The sequence below is a fragment of the Mytilus californianus genome, unplaced genomic scaffold, assembly GCF_021869535.1.
Source record: "Mytilus californianus isolate M0D057914Y unplaced genomic scaffold, xbMytCali1.0.p SCAF_7, whole genome shotgun sequence".
NCBI classification, from domain to species: Eukaryota; Metazoa; Mollusca; class Bivalvia; order Mytilida; family Mytilidae; genus Mytilus; species Mytilus californianus.
The window spans coordinates 13,310,730-13,332,032 of NW_026262723.1; the positions used below are offsets into that span (position 1 = coordinate 13,310,730).

The following is a 21,303-nucleotide window of genomic DNA, read 5'->3' on the forward strand; positions in this document are numbered from 1 at the left end:
AGGATCATAACCTATTAAAATTTTAAATTTTCACTTTATAAACTTTTCCCTCCCTCAGCTTATTTTTGACGATCTTTGTTTTTCCGACACTTGACCCAAACAGGAAGTTAGCTTAGTCGACTGTCTTTTCGAAATTCCGGATTGGACAAAATATTGATAAAGTGGATTGTTTCCATTAGTTTAACAACATTATATGTGTGGCAATTATCTATTATTTTAAAAAAAATTACTAAAAATTGTAAAGCAATGTATAGTGTGAGATGATAACATGAACACTTTGGTTCTAAGTGATACTTAAAACATTTTTTGTAACCTTTAATTGCACTATTACAACCTTCTATCAAATGCAGGTCAAAGATAATTTTCCGTTTTCAAATTGGTATTTAACGTTCCAGAATAGTTTCCATCCAAAATAACAAAATATGTTGCTTTGAAATTACAGTTTTTTTTTGGAAAACAATTGTTAAGGGTTTCGCTCTGTGTCACGCCTGGTATTATAGCTGTCGTCAACTTGACTGAGTCATCGATGAAATACGTGGAAAAAAAATTGTGTTTCCTTCAGATGCTATTTGTCTTGATCTTGAAGAAGCTTCTGTCCATATTTCATGAATTCTAAGGCGGTTTGACAAAGTCATTGATGTCTAAAATGATTAAATCCGGCCAGTATGTAAATGTAAACTGCAAACAAACTAGCAGTAAAATAATAAATGATATAGAATATGTCAAGCTCTGCTAGCCCACCCTGAGTCTACACGTGGTAAAAAGATATAAATTATGATACACTGTGAAATGTTTATCACTAATAAATTCACCATAGATGCCATGATTAAAATTGTTAAACACACAACTCCTAAGAGTACAAAATTATTAGGATATAAACAAAGAAAACCACTGACGACATATAAGACTTTGAAAACTTTGTAAGGTAAATAATATGCAATAGGGTTAAAAAAGGTTTACAGTACTCACCATTTCTTTTTTTAATATTGACCGCTAGACTATGAAATGACTGAACAGAAAAACGAATAATACAAACTAATTAAGAAAAATGCAATTATTTCTATGATCTATTATGTTGTTACACACTGTACATGTATTACTAAAGATTAAAACAATAAGTAATACAATGATTGATTATACCATTTCGAAGATTGATCACAGTATCCGATTGATTGATTGTTTAACCTCCAGTATCTAGTACCCGATAGAAAGCTTATTTACTTTAAAATCTGCTGAAACAAATCTAGTGACCTCTTCCACTCAAATATTGGTCGCTGCGATTTGAAGTATATTATTCTACAACAGTGTCATGAACAGTACAGGGATACAGGAGTACACGACCTGCAACAAAGAGGAAACCCCACACCGTTAAGTCGGCTATAAAAGACTATACCTATTTAATGTAACACAAATGGTACATTTCATTCACTTGACATCGAGAATTAATCTGTCGATTGTACTCATAATTTTTAAAACAAAACGTATAACACAATATAATGAGAAATCATGTCCTGAACTCTAATATTAAAAGCCAATTACAAGCTATCTGAAATGAATAGTAAAAGAACAACTGTTGACAGTCGTGTAAAAGTACGTGCACTTATTAGGGGCTATATCGCAAAATGGTACCTCAAAAGTATAGCTTACTCAACTGGGAAAATATGTTATAAATAATGTCAGTACGGTTAATATATTTTATTAAAAGGCCTTTTAACTTTACTTATAGTTCTAACATTACAATGAAAAAGGAAACGACCACTAATATAAAGAAAATCGTGTGTTGTTCAATTGATCAACCACACTTGGGATCAGTTGTAACCTCTTTTAAGAACTATTAGAATAATTTGTCGTAGATTCTTTAAAACTTCAAAATACAATAAAACTTCAAAGTATACTTTTAAACTCAAATATTACCTATGGACTAACCGCCGACATATACTCGGATCTTTCTATGTAAGTATAATAATTCATTAAAGATTCCAAGCTTACAATTTTGTACGCCAGACGCGCATTTTGGCTACAAAAGACTCACCAGCGACGCTTGAATTAACAAAAGTTAAAAAGGACAAATAAAGAACAAAGTCACCATTAAGAACCATATATTCAAAAAGGTTTTTTCCAAATACAGCTTAGGCATGTGATGCTTTCCTTTCTTATACTAGAGATTTCCAATAAAATGACATACGTACGTCACACGACGTACGGACCTAATGAGAACGGTTATTGCGAACCTATAATGTATGCAATTTGTTAAATACGTCGCTCAAGTTAAAACAAAGTATTCCAAGACATTAAAAATCATACACTGGTTTCGTGCATAATAACGAATTTTAACATAATGAAAAATGACAGAAATCATGTAACTTTATTCATTACTCGGTTCTCAAGATTCCCAGCTTAATTTTCACTGACATAAGATCACGTAGAAACATGTATCGCTCACTTTGCATATGATCGAGTTATCTTTCATGGTTTTAATAAGGACAATTATTTGGCAGTAATTACATTACATGTATGTTTCATTTGAATCCATAATTTTGTTTGGCTGACAACACTCACGAGGAACTCTAATATCATTTTTAATTTTCGTATTAAAACAGCAGCTATGACTGCACGTACTATCCGTGACAATGTTAAAATAATGCATTGAAAAACAAACGAATAGTTGATATAACTCTTAATTTCATGGTTGTAGCATAAAAATGTAATTATAAGAATTAAATGCTTCTTTTTATGATTTTATAAGGTTGTAAAAGCGTTGATCGTGCGTAGATTTTTCATATGAAGCGCTTCAAAATGTCCTTCCGTAGCCACTTTTACCCCAATAGAATACGAAAAAAAAGCATTCAATTCTTAAATATACAAATGTACCTTGCAGATGCACGCTCCATTATTCCATATTGTACATGCTTTTTTTTTCGTTATCCGATGTTCTTTCTTTCTATTGTTTATCTATCTATTTATTTATCAAAATTTTTTTGGACGGGAAACGATTTTTTAGAAGGATATTTATTTGACAGGTTCCGAAATGTCGAAATCAGTGGTTTATAATTTTTTTTTTGGATAAAAGTTGAAAATTGAGATAAAAACTATCACTTCTATTATTTTTTTTCTAAATAAAAGTATTTGCCATTTATAATAAACAAACTATAAATAAATAATTCCTGAAATGGGTTGTATTTTAGAAGGTTTACTCGACTAAGGGTTGTTCTGTGTTGTTTTTTTTAACGGGAATGACAGTTTCAGTTTGAAATGCTGTACTATTCAAATACAAAAGACATTTCCAAGCAAAATATTGTTATTCTTTGAAATACATAAAATTATAGTATTTTATCAATGTTATTGATAAACAATTTATAGGGGGTCGCCGATTTTTTTGTATTCCATAAATCATTAAAGTCATGTTTCGTAAGGAAGAAACACAGAAAAAAAAAAAAAAGATAATAAAATTTTGATGAGTTATGCAGTCAAAACGGCATGCTTAATATGATAATTCCTTTTCGATGTTTTAGTCCCAACGCAGTGTAAGAAATCACGACTTTGCACAATACTAAAAAAGTATCAACAGGATGTAGAACCAAAAATGTTCGTTATATATGTTCCTCGAATATGCATATTCATGACGAGAAGATGAATATGAACCCAACATTGTACTAGACCGACACGCTGATCCAAATTTAAACATGCTAGTTTGCAAGGTGACAATCCGCAGGAAAACATGCCACCAAACCCGGACACATTATATCGGTTCAGGACCGACCAATCTTTGCTCTTACTCCTCATTATCCCGAGAGGGTCAAACTTATAATCATAAGTCGCAAACGTACGAATTATGCATTGTGACGTAGCATGGTATGTCAGAAATAACACGAACAAGTAACAGTGAAAATTTAGTAATAATAACATGTGTAATTCCGAAATACTTTTGAAGTGTCACTTTGGCAAATAAATTTGATGACATGTAATACCACTATGGGTAATAATTTGATGAACGAAACTTTTTCAACTGTAAAAAAAATATTAAGAAGCATATACATCTATCAATGGGATACATTTACTTTATAGATCTACAAAGCGTTAGAGTTGAATTTGTCATTTTGTAGCCAGATCACATTATTTAAAAGTATGTTTTGTTTATATTCACCAATAAACATTACTATCAAGTCGTATATTTCAGGTCTTATGGTAATCAATCAATTGATTGGTTAAATATTGGTTTTTTGACGTCAAGTGGCACTATTTTATGCATATTTTAGACGAGTAATCGATAATTACATTACACTGACTGGCGAAGTCTTATATATATAATTACATTACACTGACTGGCGAAGTCTTATATATATAATTACATTTCACTGACTGGCGAAGTCTTATATATATAATTACATTACACTGACTGGCGAAGTCTTATATATATAATTACATTCAACTGACTTGCGAAGTCTTATATATATAATTACATTACACTGACTGGCGAAGTCTTATATATATAATTACATTACACTGACTGGCGAAGTCTTATATATATAATTACATTACACTGACTGGCGAAGTCTTTTTGCAAGGAATGAAATTAGTCAACACAACAAAAGACATTTTAATATAAAATGTTTCGCTAAAAATGGTAATTTTATATAAGTATATTCTTAAAATAGGGACTTTCCTCTCTCTTTGGCTATCATCAGCAGTCATTGTGATCTGGAGTGTTTATACTATATTTCTGATCGTTACATGTTACCATTGATTTTAAGATTTGAAGAATTATCAAGATGTAGGAAAAATATGCAAGAACTTAAAGAAAATGGTTCTTTGATTTTCCATATATAGGTTACAGAAATGTCCATTTCTTGATGATCAAGAATATTATATATATATATGATTCCAAAACGTGCTGAACATATATTCTCGAACCGTGTTGAACATTATATGCATGAATTATAAAAAAAGGTGTTGTTTACGTCGCTGAGACAGCAGACAAACAACAAAATATCTAACAAACATATCAATCTTCATCAACGAACAGGCGACTTTGCAATATGTACATCTTATTTATGAGCTGTCAGCAGTACTTTATTGGTATCGCATGTTTTTATTTCTTCTCTAAATTGTTTCGCGTTTTATTTCCTCCTAAGTTAAAATATTCATGAATCATTTGATAATAAGTATTTTGGCACATTATAAACTACTATTCATAAAAAGATAAAGATATGAACAATTGCAGAACATATTATTGTATCATCGAAATAGTTCAATGTTCATATATATATAGGCTTATTTTTAGAAACTAACTAGAAAATGAAAAAAAATGTTGAGAAATAAGTGATATAATTGTACATGTCAATACTTTAACATAAGTATAAACTAAATACAAAATATGCAACCTTAAACTGAACGGTAAGTTTGAGAACAACTCTGTTGAAGTGAACATGGTTATACTATATATGCCCTTGAATTTTTACTAGATAACATTTGTGTTCGCTTTGGAGATTCCGTATATCGTCAGGTAATCGGAATTCCAATAGGGACTAACTGTGCACCACTTATTGGGGACCTTTTTTTGTATTGCTATTAGTTACAATTTATGACAAAAATCAGCAAAGACCCATCGAAACAACATCTGATACACAAATTCAATAATACTTTTAGATATTTGGATGATATTTTGGCTCTCAATAATGACGACTTCAGTATGTATACTAAAGAAATTTATCCTGTTGAACTTACTTTAAATAAAGCTTATACTAACAATGACCACTGCCCTTTCCTCGATCTTGATATCTATATCATTAATGGAAAGCTTAATACTTAATATTAATAATAATAATAATAATAAATATATGATAAAAGAGATGATTTTTCATTTCCTATCGTTAATTATCCATTTTTAGATGGTGACGTTCCCTTGTCACCATCTTACGGTGTTTATATATGTCAACTTGTACGATTCGCTCGTGTATGTAACAATGTTTTAGATTTTAACGAGAGAAATGTATGTATTACTGAAAAATTATTACACCAGGGTTTTCGAAATCACAAACTAGTCAAAACATTTACTAAATTTTATCATCGGTATAAGGACATCATTCGTAAATATAGCTCAACATGCAGACTTCTTATACGTTCAGGTATTACACATCAAATTTTTTATGGAAATATTCTTTATAAAGCACAAAAATGTCAGTATTCACCTCTGAAGCTAACAAAACCTTTAAATAGACTTATTAAGAAGGGATATAGTTACGATACTTTTGTCAGGTCATTAAAGATTGCATATTTTGGCGTTAATATTGATTCACTTATAGGGTCTTTGCATCGGTACTAAACACATTTATTTAAAAACCAGTTGTTGGCATGACACGGGTTATGTTCTTCTCATATATGTTATGATGGTATGATACTAAACCCCTAACGGGAAGGATTGTGCCTGATATTCATATGATGAAGACATAATCTTTCAATCAGTTTAATTGAAGTCTGGAGCTGGCATGTCAGTTAACTGCTAGTAGTCTGTTGCTATTTATGTATTATTGTCATTTTGTTTATTTTCTTTGGTTACATCTTCTGCTATCAGACTCGGACTTCTCTTGAACTGAATTTTAATGTGCGTATTGTTATGCGTTTACTTTTCTACATTGGCTAGAGGTATAGGGGGGGGGGGTTGAGATCTCATAAACATGTTTAACCCCGCCGCATTTTTGCGCCTGTCCCAAGTCAGGAGCCTCTAGCCTTTGTTAGTCTTGTATTATTTTTAATTTTAGTTTCTTGTGTACAATTAGGAGTTTAATATGGCGTTCATTATCACTGAACTAGTATATATATTTGTTTAGGGGCCAGCTGAAGGACGCCTCCGGGTGCGGGAATTTCTCGCTGCATTGAAGACCTGTTGGTGACCTTCTGCTGTTGTCTGTTCTATGGTCGGGTTGTTGTCTCTTTGACACATTCCCCATTTCCATTCTCAATTTTATTTTTTTTTGCAACGTCTTTTCTCTGATAGGGTCTTTGGATATCTATTATTTGATGTACTGTTATGAAGTGTGGATATGATGAAGACATAATCTTTCAATCAGTTTAATTGAAGTCTAGAGCTGGCATGTCAGTTATATGCTAGTAGTCTGTTGCTATTTATGTATTATTGTCATTTTGTTTATTTTCAGTACATCAAACACAATGACTGCTGATGATAGCCAAAGAGAGAGAAAAGTCCCTATTTTAAGAATATACTTATATAAAATTACCATTTTTAGCGAAACATTTTATATTAAAATGTCTTTTGTTGTGTTGACTAATTTCATTCCTTGCAAAAATACTTCGCCAGTCAGTGTAATGTAATTATATATATAAGACTTCGCCAGTCATCAAATAATAGATATCCACGCGTCATAACAGTACATCAAATAATAGATATCCACGCGTCATAACAGTACATCAAATAATAGATATCCACGCGTCATAACGGTACATCAAATAATAGATATCCACACTTCATAACAGTACATCAAATTATAGATATCCACACTTCATAACAGTACATCAAATAATAGATATCCACGCGTCATAACAGTACATCAAATTATAGATATCCACACTTCATAACAGTACATCAAATAATAGATATCCACGCGTCATAACAGTACATCGAATAATAGATATCCACACTTCATAACAGTACATCAAATTATAGATATCCACACTTCATAACAGTACATCAAATAATAGATATCCACGCGTCATAACAGTACATCAAATTATAGATATCCACACTTCATAACAGTACATCAAATAATAGATATCCACGCGTCATAACAGTACATCAAATAATAGATATTCACACGTCATAACAGTACATGAAATAATAGATATGCAAAGACCCTATCAAAGAAAAGACGTTGCAAAGTGGACAAGTAGAAAAGTACGCTATCAATTGGACTTGATACCGTACTTTTTTGATAGACAGAAAAAATATTACAGTCTTTCCTTAAATAGATATCCACGCTTCATAACAGTACATCAAATAATAGATATTCACGCTTCATAACAGTCTATCAAATAAGAGATATCCACACTTCATAACAGTTCATCAGATAATAGATATCCACTCTTAATAACAGATCATCAAATAATAGATATCAACACGTCATAACAGTTCATCAAATAATAGATATCAACACGTCATAACAGTACATCGAATAATAGATATCCACACTTCATAACAGTACATCAAATAATAGATATCCACGCGTCATAACAGTACATCAAATAATAGATATCCACGCGTCATAACGGTACATCGAATAATAGATATCCACACTTCATAACAGTACATCAACTAATAGATATCCACGCGTCATAACAGTACATCAAATAATAGATATCCATGCGTCATAACAGTACATCAAATAATAGATATCCACGCGTCATAACAGTACATCAAATAATAGATATCCACGCGTCATAACAGTACATCAAATAATAGATATCCACGCTTCATAACAGTACATCAAATAATAGATATCCACGCGTCATAACAGTACATCAAATAATAGATATTCACGCTTCATAACAGTCTATCAAATAAGAGATATCCACACTTCATAACAGTTCATCAGATAATAGATATCCACTCTTAATAACAGATCATCAAATAATAGATATCAACACGTCATAACAGTTCATCAAATAATAGATATCAACACGTCATAACAGTACATCGAATAATAGATATCCACACTTCATAACAGTACATTAAATAATAGATATCCACGCGTCATAACAGTACATCAAATAATAGATATCCACGCGTCATAACGGTACATCGAATAATAGATATCCACACTTCATAACAGTACATCAACTAATAGATATCCACGCGTCATAACAGTACATCAAATAATAGATATCCATGCGTCATAACAGTACATCAAATAATAGATATCCATGCGTCATAACAGTACATCAAATAATAGATATCCATGCGTCATAACAGTACATCAAATAATAGATATCCACGCGTCATAACAGTACATCAAATAATAGATATCCACTCTTCATAACAGTACATCAAATAATAGATATCCACACTTCATAACAGTACATCAAATAATAGATATCCACGCGTCATAACAGTACATCAAATAATAGATATCCACGCGTCATAACAGTACATCAAATAATAGATATCCACGCTTCATAACAGTACATCAAATAATAGATATCCACGCGTCATAACAGTACATCAACTAATAGATATCCACACAACACTATAATATGAGGAAGGCGCTACCTTGAATGCCAGCTTACTAAAACTATGTCCTACATATATATTGATTGTTGGTTTGCTGAAAGCCCAGTGGCAAATATTTCATGCATGTTCAGGACGAATGTCCTACATATAGTTTTTGTCTAAAATAAAATAATAAGTTTAGATGGAAAATGTTTAGGGAAAGATCATTGAACTTCAAAAGGCAGAAGGAGGTATGGTATTTTTTTTTTTGGTGTGTCGCAGGAAGCATCAAAGCAAAAATTTAAAATAGCCTTCCTGGACGTCATAATTATTTGGACTAGTATTTTTCTTTAAAAATTAATGACAAAAAATACTGTGTTCAAGCAGAGGTCAAAAAAAAAATATTCTGAATCCAGATTTTCCCTATACCTTCTAGTGTTATATTTTGACTAAATAATGTTGATTGATAGCATTGAAGTGCTTCACGTGTAAAAAATCTGCCTCAAACAAAAAACCACTCCCCCCCCCCCCCCCCCCCCCCCCCCCCTTGAAGCTAAATGGTTGCTCCCTTATTGTTTTCTGCTGAAAATGAATTTATTGGTGATTTATATAAATGACAATGCTTACATTCATTATCTTGTGCATTTTTATATCCATTTTTCTTTCTTTGCACATTTTATATAATTTAAAACAATTAGACATTTGTTTAATTACCAAACTATGAATACTGTACAGTTATACAATCCATAACTTTATTAAATTAATTTTTTGTTGATTTTCATGAAAAGGTGGAGGATTTGGAATATCTTTTTCATCAATATCATTATCTAAAAGTTGTAGCGTTTTTTTTTATTTAATATTGCAAACAACGCTTTCTGTTTGTTGAATTATTTTTACTTTCTAAATTAGCTGGTTGTTCATATTGTATTCCCAGTTTCCTGCATCTCATATATATGTGATCAGCAAGAGGATCATTCTGATTGTTAAAAGAAGAGTTTGAATTTACAGTGAGCCTGCTTAGAATAATGTTTTGATCAGGTTTTTCATTTTTATCTAAGCATATAAGGAACCATTAATAGGATTGTTAAGTTGATAATCTAAAGATTTTGCTATTTTCTAGGATGCTATTTAAAATTTGAGGGGAGAACACTGCTCAGCAGTATAAATGTATTCCTGATCATCTTCTTTTTGTGGGGTTCTACATCAATTTCATGTACTAATTCAGAGTCGGTTTTATGTCATTTCTTGCATAATTTGTTTTATTAGCTTACTTTTCAAGTTTTTATACGACGGCAATATAAAATTGAGAATCGAAATGGGGAATATGTCAAAAATTTGCTTTCGAGTAATGCTATCATGTCGCTGTTGCTGTCCGAAGACACATTTGATTTCCGGACAATAACTTTAGTTTAAGTAAATCGATCTCTATGCCAATGTATGAAATTGTACCAGAAGGTTCAATACACAAAAGGAAGGTTAGAATTGATTTTGGGGGTTATGGTACCAACAGTTTAGGAGTCAGTGGTCAAAAACAACATTTTTGGGTTGTTTTTTTTCCATAATTTTTGGGTTTTTTCTCCATAAATTTACCATTTTTACATTGATTATTTCTCATTTATATATAAATGCAACAAATACTGATATGGCAGGTGATACACACGAAACAGTGTGTGTAAATCAGTTTATCTGTAATTTGTGCATTTTTCCTTTGATGTGTACTCCTTGTCCTTGATAATGTCGACGTCATTATCAGTGGACTGGTCATGATAAAGAAAATATATTGGGTTAGTTCGCAATTGACATGCACAAGTGCACCGCAAAAGGATCTTCTTTCCCTTTAATTCACAAAATTGCACATGATTTTTTTCACAGAAACGCACACGTTATTTCATGAATGAAACACTTGTCATTGTTTGAAACTTTCAGTAATCAGCTGGTAATAAAACTTAGGTTTAGCCTTTTTGAACGATTCACTGATTGTGTGAAAATTTGAACAGAAAATGTACGATAAACCTGATAAAATTGCGGAATTATTGATAGCTTTCCTTACTATTCACAAGGACATATCACTAACATATCGTCCATGCTATTCCGATTTGACACACGGTTTTTATTCCTACATAGTCTGGCATGGCTGGTGCTGTTCCAAGTTGTCTTCTTTTGCTGCATGTTTCTTGAGAAGTATTTGTTTGACCTGGTCAGTCACTATAAAGTGTTACAATTCATATTAAGACGCAACACATAAATAGTGACCAAAAAGGTACCGCTTCCACATGCATGACATGAGAGAATCTAGAAAAAAAAATAAATGTACACATTTTCAACATTTTTGTGGGACTATCATATAAAATTAAGGAGATATGTAGTTGGAGACTGCTGCTGTAAAGAAATGTTTGGGTTCACCTGATACCTGTTTTCAAATAAGTCCATATCAAAGTTTGAAGGGTCCAAAATTAAAATATGTTTGATTTCAACTGACATAAAATTTTTGGTGTTTTTTATATGCTAAATCTACATCTGTGGTGGTATCAGGCTGTGCTTGGCAAAGCATTTTATTGCTGTTTTGTTTGTACTTTATTTTATTTTGGTCATGAAAATTACCTTGTAGTTATGAAGTTGCTAACATTTTTAAAAGATGATAATTAGATAACTTCGCATGGTGACGACACTGATGTTTTCGTTGATTTACTTTTTACCAGGAATGCTTCATCTGTTGATACATGTATTTCTCACTGTGAACGATTTGTGTCTCAAAAAAAACTTGTAAGATTTCTGCAGTTATTTTTGTTGAATACATACATACACATAGGGTGAAAATTGGGTACTTGGTGCAATTTGAGTAATGTGACATTATAGCCATAATTGTTTATTGCTATAATAGGTTGAAATGTGCACCTGATAAAAGTATTCGGTAAAGTGAAAATGTTTTGATCAGGTTTAAACTGACGAATAAAATATACTGGTGACTGCGGGAGGCAAATATTTATATTGCCTCCAAATAATGTGTCTGCAGCTTTAATTTCAAAGGATGTATGTAGCCCACATACTTCCAAGTAACATGCTCTATACCTATCAAAAGTCATGGTATTATCATGGGTTATCATAACTCCATTGTAATTCCCATAAAATCCAATTTTGGACAATATGGGAGCATACAATATATACCTAAATGTATCACTCAGACTCAAGTCTCCTTTTACTATGATTAAACTTTAAATTAGAGAGTGAAAAAAAAACAGTCTCCATCTCCTGGGACTGTTTAAGGTAGATATGTGTCATAATTAATGACAAGATTTGTTGAGAGTTTGTCAAAGGAAGTACAGTGACAGTCTACAAAATTAGAAGATTGCCCAGTGAATTTGAATATATATATATTTTTTTAAACTTTTGGTAAGTTTTGAATTACACCTGCATTTGTCTGTTAGCTAGGAATAACAGTGACCACATTCCACAGTATAACCAACTTCATTATCACTGTAACTTGATATGGGAAATTCTGTAGCAGATTTTACTACCTTCACCTCCGCCTCCGGCTACGTTTCTCCCAAAATTTATTGCTTGCACAGGGTTTTTCTGTGTTCCCATGGCTGGACGGAACTTTTACACTCAAATGTTATCATTAATTATGATATTGTGACTTTTAAATGAAGTACCTGTGGTAATTTAGGAGATTTGTCACTGATAATGGAAAGATGAAGCAGACGACGAAACATGGCGTAAGATGTCGTTGTCCAAACTTCGGTTATTTCCGTGGTACAATAAAATTTTAATAAACTGCACAAGTTACTAAAATTTCTAAATTCTTGTTTTTGTAAACAAATAAGAATTCATGTCACATTTAACATCGAATTTATTCCGTTTTGTCCCGTTTTTTCAAAATCGCGATTAAACGAGAATCTGGCAGCCATTAAAAATATAAGGGTTAAACAAATGTCCTGAAATTGTCCTTACGGATATTCCAATGCTAATTTCGTTTTCATTATTTGAAGAATTGACCTTATATTTGGAGCCAAGCAAGAATACAATGTTTATTTAATAAATATAATGAAAAAAAAGAAAACAAATATTTTTAAGAGTTAGATACCTTGACTTGATCTACTTCGAAATTTAAAAAAAAAAAATCGTACGAGATTTAACGAGAGTGACGAAACTTTTTAGATTGCTCATGTAGAGAGAGTTATCGTTCTTTATTCCAATTCGATGCTTCTATCATAAGTGCCAGCTAAAGCTGGCATATTACAGAAAAATTAAAAGATTGAGCAACAAGAATCCACTAAAATCCTTAATAGACAAATAGAAACTGATTTAAGCAGAACATATCCGGTCTTCTTTGTTACTTCTAATTTCAATTGTTTGTTTTTATTGAAGATCGCTGTTGATGGAAATAACATGAATGATTGATTGAGTGTTTGGTTAATCCAGGGCAATACAAGTATGAAAAGAATAAACTGAAATTATATATCATTCTCTGCATTTTTCCCTGTTAAAAATAATCAATGATTGAAAAAAAGGAAGAAATCTTTATTAACCATAAGAAAAATGTGGGCCATTTTCTTGTTAAAACTAGGAAAATCTACTGGACATTCTTGTATAGAATTATACTATCTGTTCTCCTGTTATATCGCTACGTTAGAAAAACGGAGTCAAACAAAAAATATTTTGTGTATGTAAAAACAGTTATAATTATAGTCAGGTAATTCGCCATAATTTCCTTCATAAAATATATATTCCTTTTCATTTAATAACAAAAAAAAATGAATCCATGTTATTAGTATTCCTATAGAAGATTGTTGTCCTTTTGAAGTATATATATGTTGGTTTACAAGTGATCTCTTTAGTACAATTCAACATCATTTGTGACAGTGGCTTGAATGACATGAAATATAATTCAAATATTTGCTGATTTGAAATCTTAATTTCAAAATACCGAAATTGTAGATAGCTTTACTATTGTCATCGACTAATGTGTTTTAATATCCATTTGGTATATTCCGCCTCTCTCTCTCTCTCTCTCTCTCTCTCTCTCTCTCTCTCTCTCTCTCAGTAAAAACATTCTGGATTTCAAAATTTTTCAGTTCAATTCCACTTCGTGATTTTATTTCTAAACATGTCAACAGCAAGGTATCTGCAAAAGTTTGTAAAAAGGAAATATACATATTAAGGTTTAGGTTTAAGGTATTTTAAGATTCATTCGTGTTATAATAAAATCCAGTTTAATAGTGTTTCTAAAATGTATTTGAATAGACGACTGCCATTGGCAGTATGTGGCAGTATGAACAGTAAAGTTTTCTTGAAGGCAACTACCTTATTTTATTCTTTAACTTACATGTAAGTAAGACGTTTATATTCGCTCACCCAACCGCCACTTAAATGTATTTTGGGTAGTATAATTTATGATTTAATCTACACGAAAGGTTTGTGCATCTTGCTTCAGTTTAGCCTGAAGATGCATGCTCCCCTAAATTGAATAATAAATTATATTCAGTTACACTTAAGAATATACAAATGTCATTATTGAAAAATCATTTTGATACACGCGTTTAGTATTTTCGTAATACCTCATCAGTCTCAGTTTTGAAATTCTCGACAATATTGTATATTTTTTTCCAGTGATTGTTGCTGGTGTAATTTTCATCGTGCTACTCTTGATGATTATTATATTTCTATTCTGAAAATTGTGAGTATAATCTATTACCACAAAAGAGTCATGATTTATATTTTTTGAAAATTTTTTTACTAATAAAAATGAATCATTAACAAAAGTAAAAAAAAGTCAGGCGACACCAAAATCTTAACATATTGTAAAACAAGGCCCAAAATTTAAGTCGAATACTTTAGGTTTCTGTTTTGAATACACATTATGCTTAAATTCGACATGCATATTTTAGAGAAATGAAATACAAATGTGTGCTTGATTTAATGCTTTTAGTATGTTTGTGATGATTCACATAGCAGATAATCATTCAACTTTAACTATAAAGTATGCTTGAATTAATATCAATTTCATTCTTGTAAAATTTAAGAAAAATGCTGTGTTTCATTTTGTGTTCAAACTAAATTTACATTTTTATTGTTGATGGTGCATATGTTAAATAGTTTTATGTACTGTACTACTACTTGTATAAACAAAGTTTTGCCTTAAACGCTTCAGTATTTGCAGCATTTATTAAAAAAAAAAAATAATCCATTCAAGTTGCATTTATGAACATAATAATCAACATGTGGTCTTTATATTCAGGTTACTAAGAAAAGACACTGCACAAGTAAAGATTGATTTAAGTGTAGATAATACATGGATATAAGGTTTTCACTGATAACTTCAGCATTTTTGTTTCACGTGTTATTTTTTTATATAAAAAAGAGCGAAGACATCCTTTATCAAATTATTCGAATGAAATGAAAGATGGGTTTCCGCGCCCTTCACTGCCACCCAATAAAGTAGGACTCCGCGATACTTACATTGATACAAGTGACGCTCCTACAAGACCTGGAGCTGGAAGTTACAATGATGTTTATGATGATGTACACAAGGAAGGGCTTTTTAATCAAAGAATAACGCATAATAATATTTGTTGTTGTTGTCATTATCAGCCGCCAGGTAATAACTAGGAAAATAAACAGGCATTTTTTTGCAAATGTACATGCGATGTTAATCATCAACCAAGAAACGTGAAACAACTTTTCTGTGGTTTTATCAACAACATCATACTTGTCTAAATATGTTTTCAGCACATCATAGTTTTATGTTTTCCCATCTCTTATCCAAATTGATATAAAATGACGCATACCCACTACGTCATGGTATTCTATATTTTAAAAAGTATATTATATTATTTCGCTATAAGACTTTTATTAAAATTTTCCTGATTTTATATCTTATAGAATGCAAATCAGTTAATAAAAATCTTGATTTATTCATACGTAATTGAGTTAAATAGAATTCAAAACTTACATTTTAATATAAGCAATTTAAAAAAAAAATGAAAGATAGAAAGAAATGTTGTTATTATAATAATACCGCTTGCTTTCTGGACTAGGAATACATGAGATGTCGAGTCAACTTCAATGACACAGCAACGATATCCATAAGTCATCTATATGGCTACATTCAAGTCTTCAACAAGGAATCATATAATTCACTTTTATTAAATGTACATGATTTTAGAAAAAAAACGGCATTGTTTCTGTATATTTTTCTGATTTAAAAATAAACGTTGGTGATTTTTTCATAAAAATTGGTACAAATAATCTTGAAACATAATCAATCCAAAAGCCATTTTAAAAAAGAGGGGTTCATGTGCTCGTTTTCAAGTTACTGATTAAAATCAGTCGAAAAATGTATCATTTCCTAATGTGTCACAGTTTGACGTCGGGAAAAATAACATTTTACGTTAGCGATTTCATAACCTCCTCTGTAATTGTATCGTATGCCCTTAAACATGAAATGAGATAACCACTAATGAGGCTCCTGACTTTGCGGCTGGTAACATTAATTTAATGCTCCGTCACAAAGTGCATAAAAATGGCTACAGATCGAGTTGTGGCTCGTTCCACTGAACACTAAAACATGGAAAATAAGTACAAACTAGAAATCCTGTCAGCAAAACACCAAAAATGATACCCCTCCCTATCATACATGAATAACAGTCTATGAAAAACTAAGTGAACAACTCCCCCCCTCCCCAAAAAAAACACAAAAACAAAAACAAAAACAAACAACATGGAAGGTGCATTTTATGGGTTATATTCTAAAAAGGTTTGAATAAATTATAATATGGGGTTACGGAGGAGTTGCGGATACAAAATGGGTACCCTAGATAAACTAAGATTGCTAAAAGAAAGTCCAAAAGTTATCAGTGTCAAAAACAAAAATGGAGGTGCAAAATGGCATTATAAAGTAGAGATACTGAAAAAATATCCCCAAACTTTAGCGATTTATGAGGAAAAGTGGATATAATGTGAACTGTAGTCGTGCGGATATGACAAAAGTCTATGTCATACTAAAATGAACCCAAAAAGTCCTTCGAATGAAGAAATGAAATAGGAGGTGTACCAGTTCACTATATACCTCCCGCTCCAGAAAGCGGAAGGGGTAGGGTTTATAATAAAACAATTTTAAACCGTATCAAACAATGATAGTTGTGACTGAAAACAAGCTCATAGTACTTAATCTACTTAGAGTAATTATGCAATCATACATGTTAATACCAATGGCTCTATTTCACACAGCAACGTCAAAAACAGTACAGAAAAAAAACGTTGCTAGAACTAACTGTACATAATTAAAAATGTAATATAATGATAGCAACAGTCAATCTGCAGATACACTGATTCAACCAAAATAGTATGCTTTCATGTTCACGATATGATCTTGAAACTTGAAATCAGCATCTATAGATAGATTAGATAATACAGTGCTATAGATAGAGGAAATAATACATATTTCCTCTGCTACAGGTAGAGGAAATATTACATATTCCCCCTGCTATAGATAGAGGAAATAATACATTTTATCACAAGTTGCACGATTAACATCAGCGCAGAGGAGAAGAGACTGCTACCCTTCTGGAGTGCCTAAACTCATCCCTGATTTTTTTTGTCCGTCCATCTTTAATTTTCTTTGTAAATTATTGATTTGTTTTTCGTGTTCCACCTTTAGACTCTTTACTTGGCTTACTGTTTTCGATGTCGACTGCTTCTTATTTTTTCATTCCCAAAGCCAGAGGCAAACAAGTTAACCACTGTTTTCCTTTTTTCGTTCTTATTAAGAAGAAAGTTGTGACCGTGTTGCTTTGGTTATTTCTATGAAACATAAGGTCCATAACGGCCTAAAAGTGAAATTCAAATGATATTAAAATAAGGAGATGTGGTATGATTGCCAATGAGACAACTATCCACAAAAGTTCAAATATAGTGCATGTAAGCAGTTATAGGCAACCGTACGGACTTCAACAATGAAAAAAACGCATACCGTATAGTCAGCTATAAACGGCCCCGACATGAAAAATATGAAACAATTCAATTGACAAAACTAACGGCCGTTTTTTGCAAATGCAAGAATTTATTTTTGACATGAAAAAAAGAAACAAATTGAATACATCTTGAATTACAGTAACTCATGCTTTGGTTACAACTTATACTTAATCATATGTTCATAATCTTATATTCCAAAGTCAAATTCTTGAATAACTTTTATGCCAAGTCACAATATCCTGCTTGATTCCACACAAGACCCCGATTACAACGTTGTTTCACAGGTCTCCCATATACACATTGATAGAAGACATTCTTGTCACATGTATCTGCATAGAATGCTCCATGTTTACATGGCGTTGGACCTAAAAATGAAATATAATTTTAACAAATTTTGATACAATTTTAATCATTACTAAAATACATCCACGGGCATTTATTGATATTATGTTACTTTTCAAAAATGGCGTTGTCATTTAAATAAGAACAGAGGTACAAATAGTGATGATTTAAGGTAAGTCATTTGAATACCACCGCGCATAAAACTTGCGCAACTACGATCCGAAGACTGTCAGATGTTGAAATATTATTTGGGAATTGATTTATGAAAATATGTTTTTTCACTATTAGAGAGGTAATTTATTTATTAATAAATGATCAAAAACTTAATCATTATTTTATAAAGATCCTTTTCCAACGCATTTTATATTTACGACTTTCTACCGGAAACTCGAAATTCTTCAGCGTCGATCAACCGGAAAATGTAAATATCAACACTGCAACGATTTGAAATGGTATTTTTAAAATTTAAAAAGAGTAAATTTTCGACAAACAAATTAATAAGCAAATCTGCGTCGTTTATGAAAATCAGACATCAGAAAAGTCAGAGTAATTCAAATTTGGCATCTGGAATAAGAGAGGAACACGATTATTGTGTTACTGTTAGTGACAATTTAAATGTTATAAAACCTGTATCAAATATCGCCGGAGGAAGAAGTGATGAAGAAGATGAACTTATATATGATAGAACTGATATACTACCAGACAACCTAGTTCCTTTAAATTTTTGTAGATTTATTATTGAAATTGATCTGATTATTCAAGGCCTTGAGTCATGTTCAAATTGTATGAAACCCCTTCATCTGAAGGATTCATTAGGTGTTTTACCAAGAGGGTTAGGAGGATGGCTTTACATAGAATGTAAGCAATGTATTCGAGTTAAGAAAATCCCACTGTCAAAGCGTCATTTTACAACACCGAGCAAAAGGGGTCCAGGAGTTTTTGATGTAAACACCAAAATTGCAACAGGTACATGAATGGCACTCTGAAAAATTATAACTGTATTTTTGTGTTACTTTTTCATTTTTGTTATATATGTGATCAATAAATGATTTTTTTTCTTCAGGTTTAATTCAGTCATGATTTGAAGATAGAAAAATATTAACATGCATATACATGTAACCCTTTTCTTGGTGGGTCATGGAGAAATTTGGCTTAAACAGTTACCCCATTGTAAATTGTGTTTGACATAAATCTGTTTTAAAGGCCTTAAAATGCAGTACTGTTATATACATGTATGACATTGACAGCCAAAAAGGAAAGGGATATCAGAAATTGATTTTGGTGAACTAATTAAAATGATGCATCCACATGTACATGTCATGCATGTACAATAAAAACAACATAAATAAAGTGGATGTAAGCAATTAAAGGCAACCATAATACCTTCAACAAGGAGAAAAATTGATGTCATGGCATAGTCAGCTATTTAATACCTGACATGAAAAATATAAGACAATTCAATTATGAAGACTATAGACAGACTAATTTAAAACCAAGAAATTGATGAAAAACCTATATGACAGACATGAACCAACAACAACCACTGAACTTGATTGTACAGTCTCCTGACTTGGGACAAGCACATTAAGAATGCTGATGGTTTAATGAGTTCGTGAGTGCTCAATTCCCATAACAGCTGGGACTGTGCATTGTGAAAGAAATTAGTAAATCAGTTGATTTTCTTTCCTTGCCATGCTGGTTTCCGTGTCAAATGGTGGAATCTGAAGAGAATAGTTTACCATTTGTTTAATCTGTAATTTTAAATTGAACTGATGGAAACCTGAAGAGAATGATGTACAATATGTTTTGCATGGACATTTCAGAGAAGACTGTTGATTGTTTTATTTTCATTGGTAAGCATTTTTTGAGATCAGTACATGATATATTTAAACTAGTGTCAAAGATTAAATAATGTAAAATATTTTGTAGATACAGAAGTGCTGTCTACTTAGTTAAGGACTGCTTACTAAATTGTTAATTACAATCAGCTTGTTTATTTATGTCAACTGTTTGTAATTCTTTGTTATTAAGCAGCTCCTATAAACACTTTATAAAATTGGAATGGCTCCATGTGTGGCAAAAATTGTTTGATAAATTTGGTAAAGTATAAATAATATAATAAACAATAACCATGCATAATTACAGCTATTTCATGTACTGATGTCAGAGGTCTTCCAGATTTGTGTTAATTTCATTATACTTTTTCTTTTTCCTATATTTAAAATTTTAAAACACAGACATATTGAAAGAAACATATATGGGTTTGAAATTACAAATTTTAGTAAGATCAGCATAGGAGTTTATATATATATATCTATTAATAAGATTTGTATTGAAAATAAATTAATATTAAACATGTTAAATTACTTGTACACTTTACTCACAAGTTAAACTATTTTTTAAATATAAACCTACTAAATACACTATATACATGTACTTAACATACACAAATTATAATTTATTATATACATGTATTAACTTACATGTACTTTACACTAAGTCTATACACACACCTTATACTTTTTTATACATTTGTTTGCAATACACTTCATGTATATACACAAGTTATACTACTTTTTTGTCATCAGAAGAAGCATTATCAGTGATCTTTAAATCAAATATTTATTGCTGGTACTAAGGAAGTTTGTACTTTAATTCATTTTTAACATGTATAATACAAATCAATGCAATAATTTCATTTTCAACAGGAATGCTTCACGTAGGCCTTGGTGAGACCCAACTTAGTAATCTGTTGGCTTCGGTGAATC

At 31.3% G+C, this 21,303-nt stretch overlaps 1 protein-coding gene across 3 annotated transcripts in view; it reads right to left on the reverse strand.

The window, feature by feature from the left end:
• The window catches only part of LOC127707436 (chitotriosidase-1-like), a 177,989-nt gene that overhangs the window by 100,995 nt on the left and 55,691 nt on the right, over positions 1–21,303 (reverse strand). Inside the window, exon 10 of one of the 3 annotated variants that reach the window (XM_052211961.1) lies at positions 18,390–18,558. The exons of the other annotated variants lie outside the window; for them this stretch is intronic. Coding sequence (XP_052067921.1) covers positions 18,413–18,558 — 146 coding nt within the window. The 3' untranslated portion in view covers positions 18,390–18,412. Of the gene's footprint in view, positions 1–18,389; positions 18,559–21,303 lie in introns of those variants that run through there. 3 annotated transcript variants of the gene reach the window in all.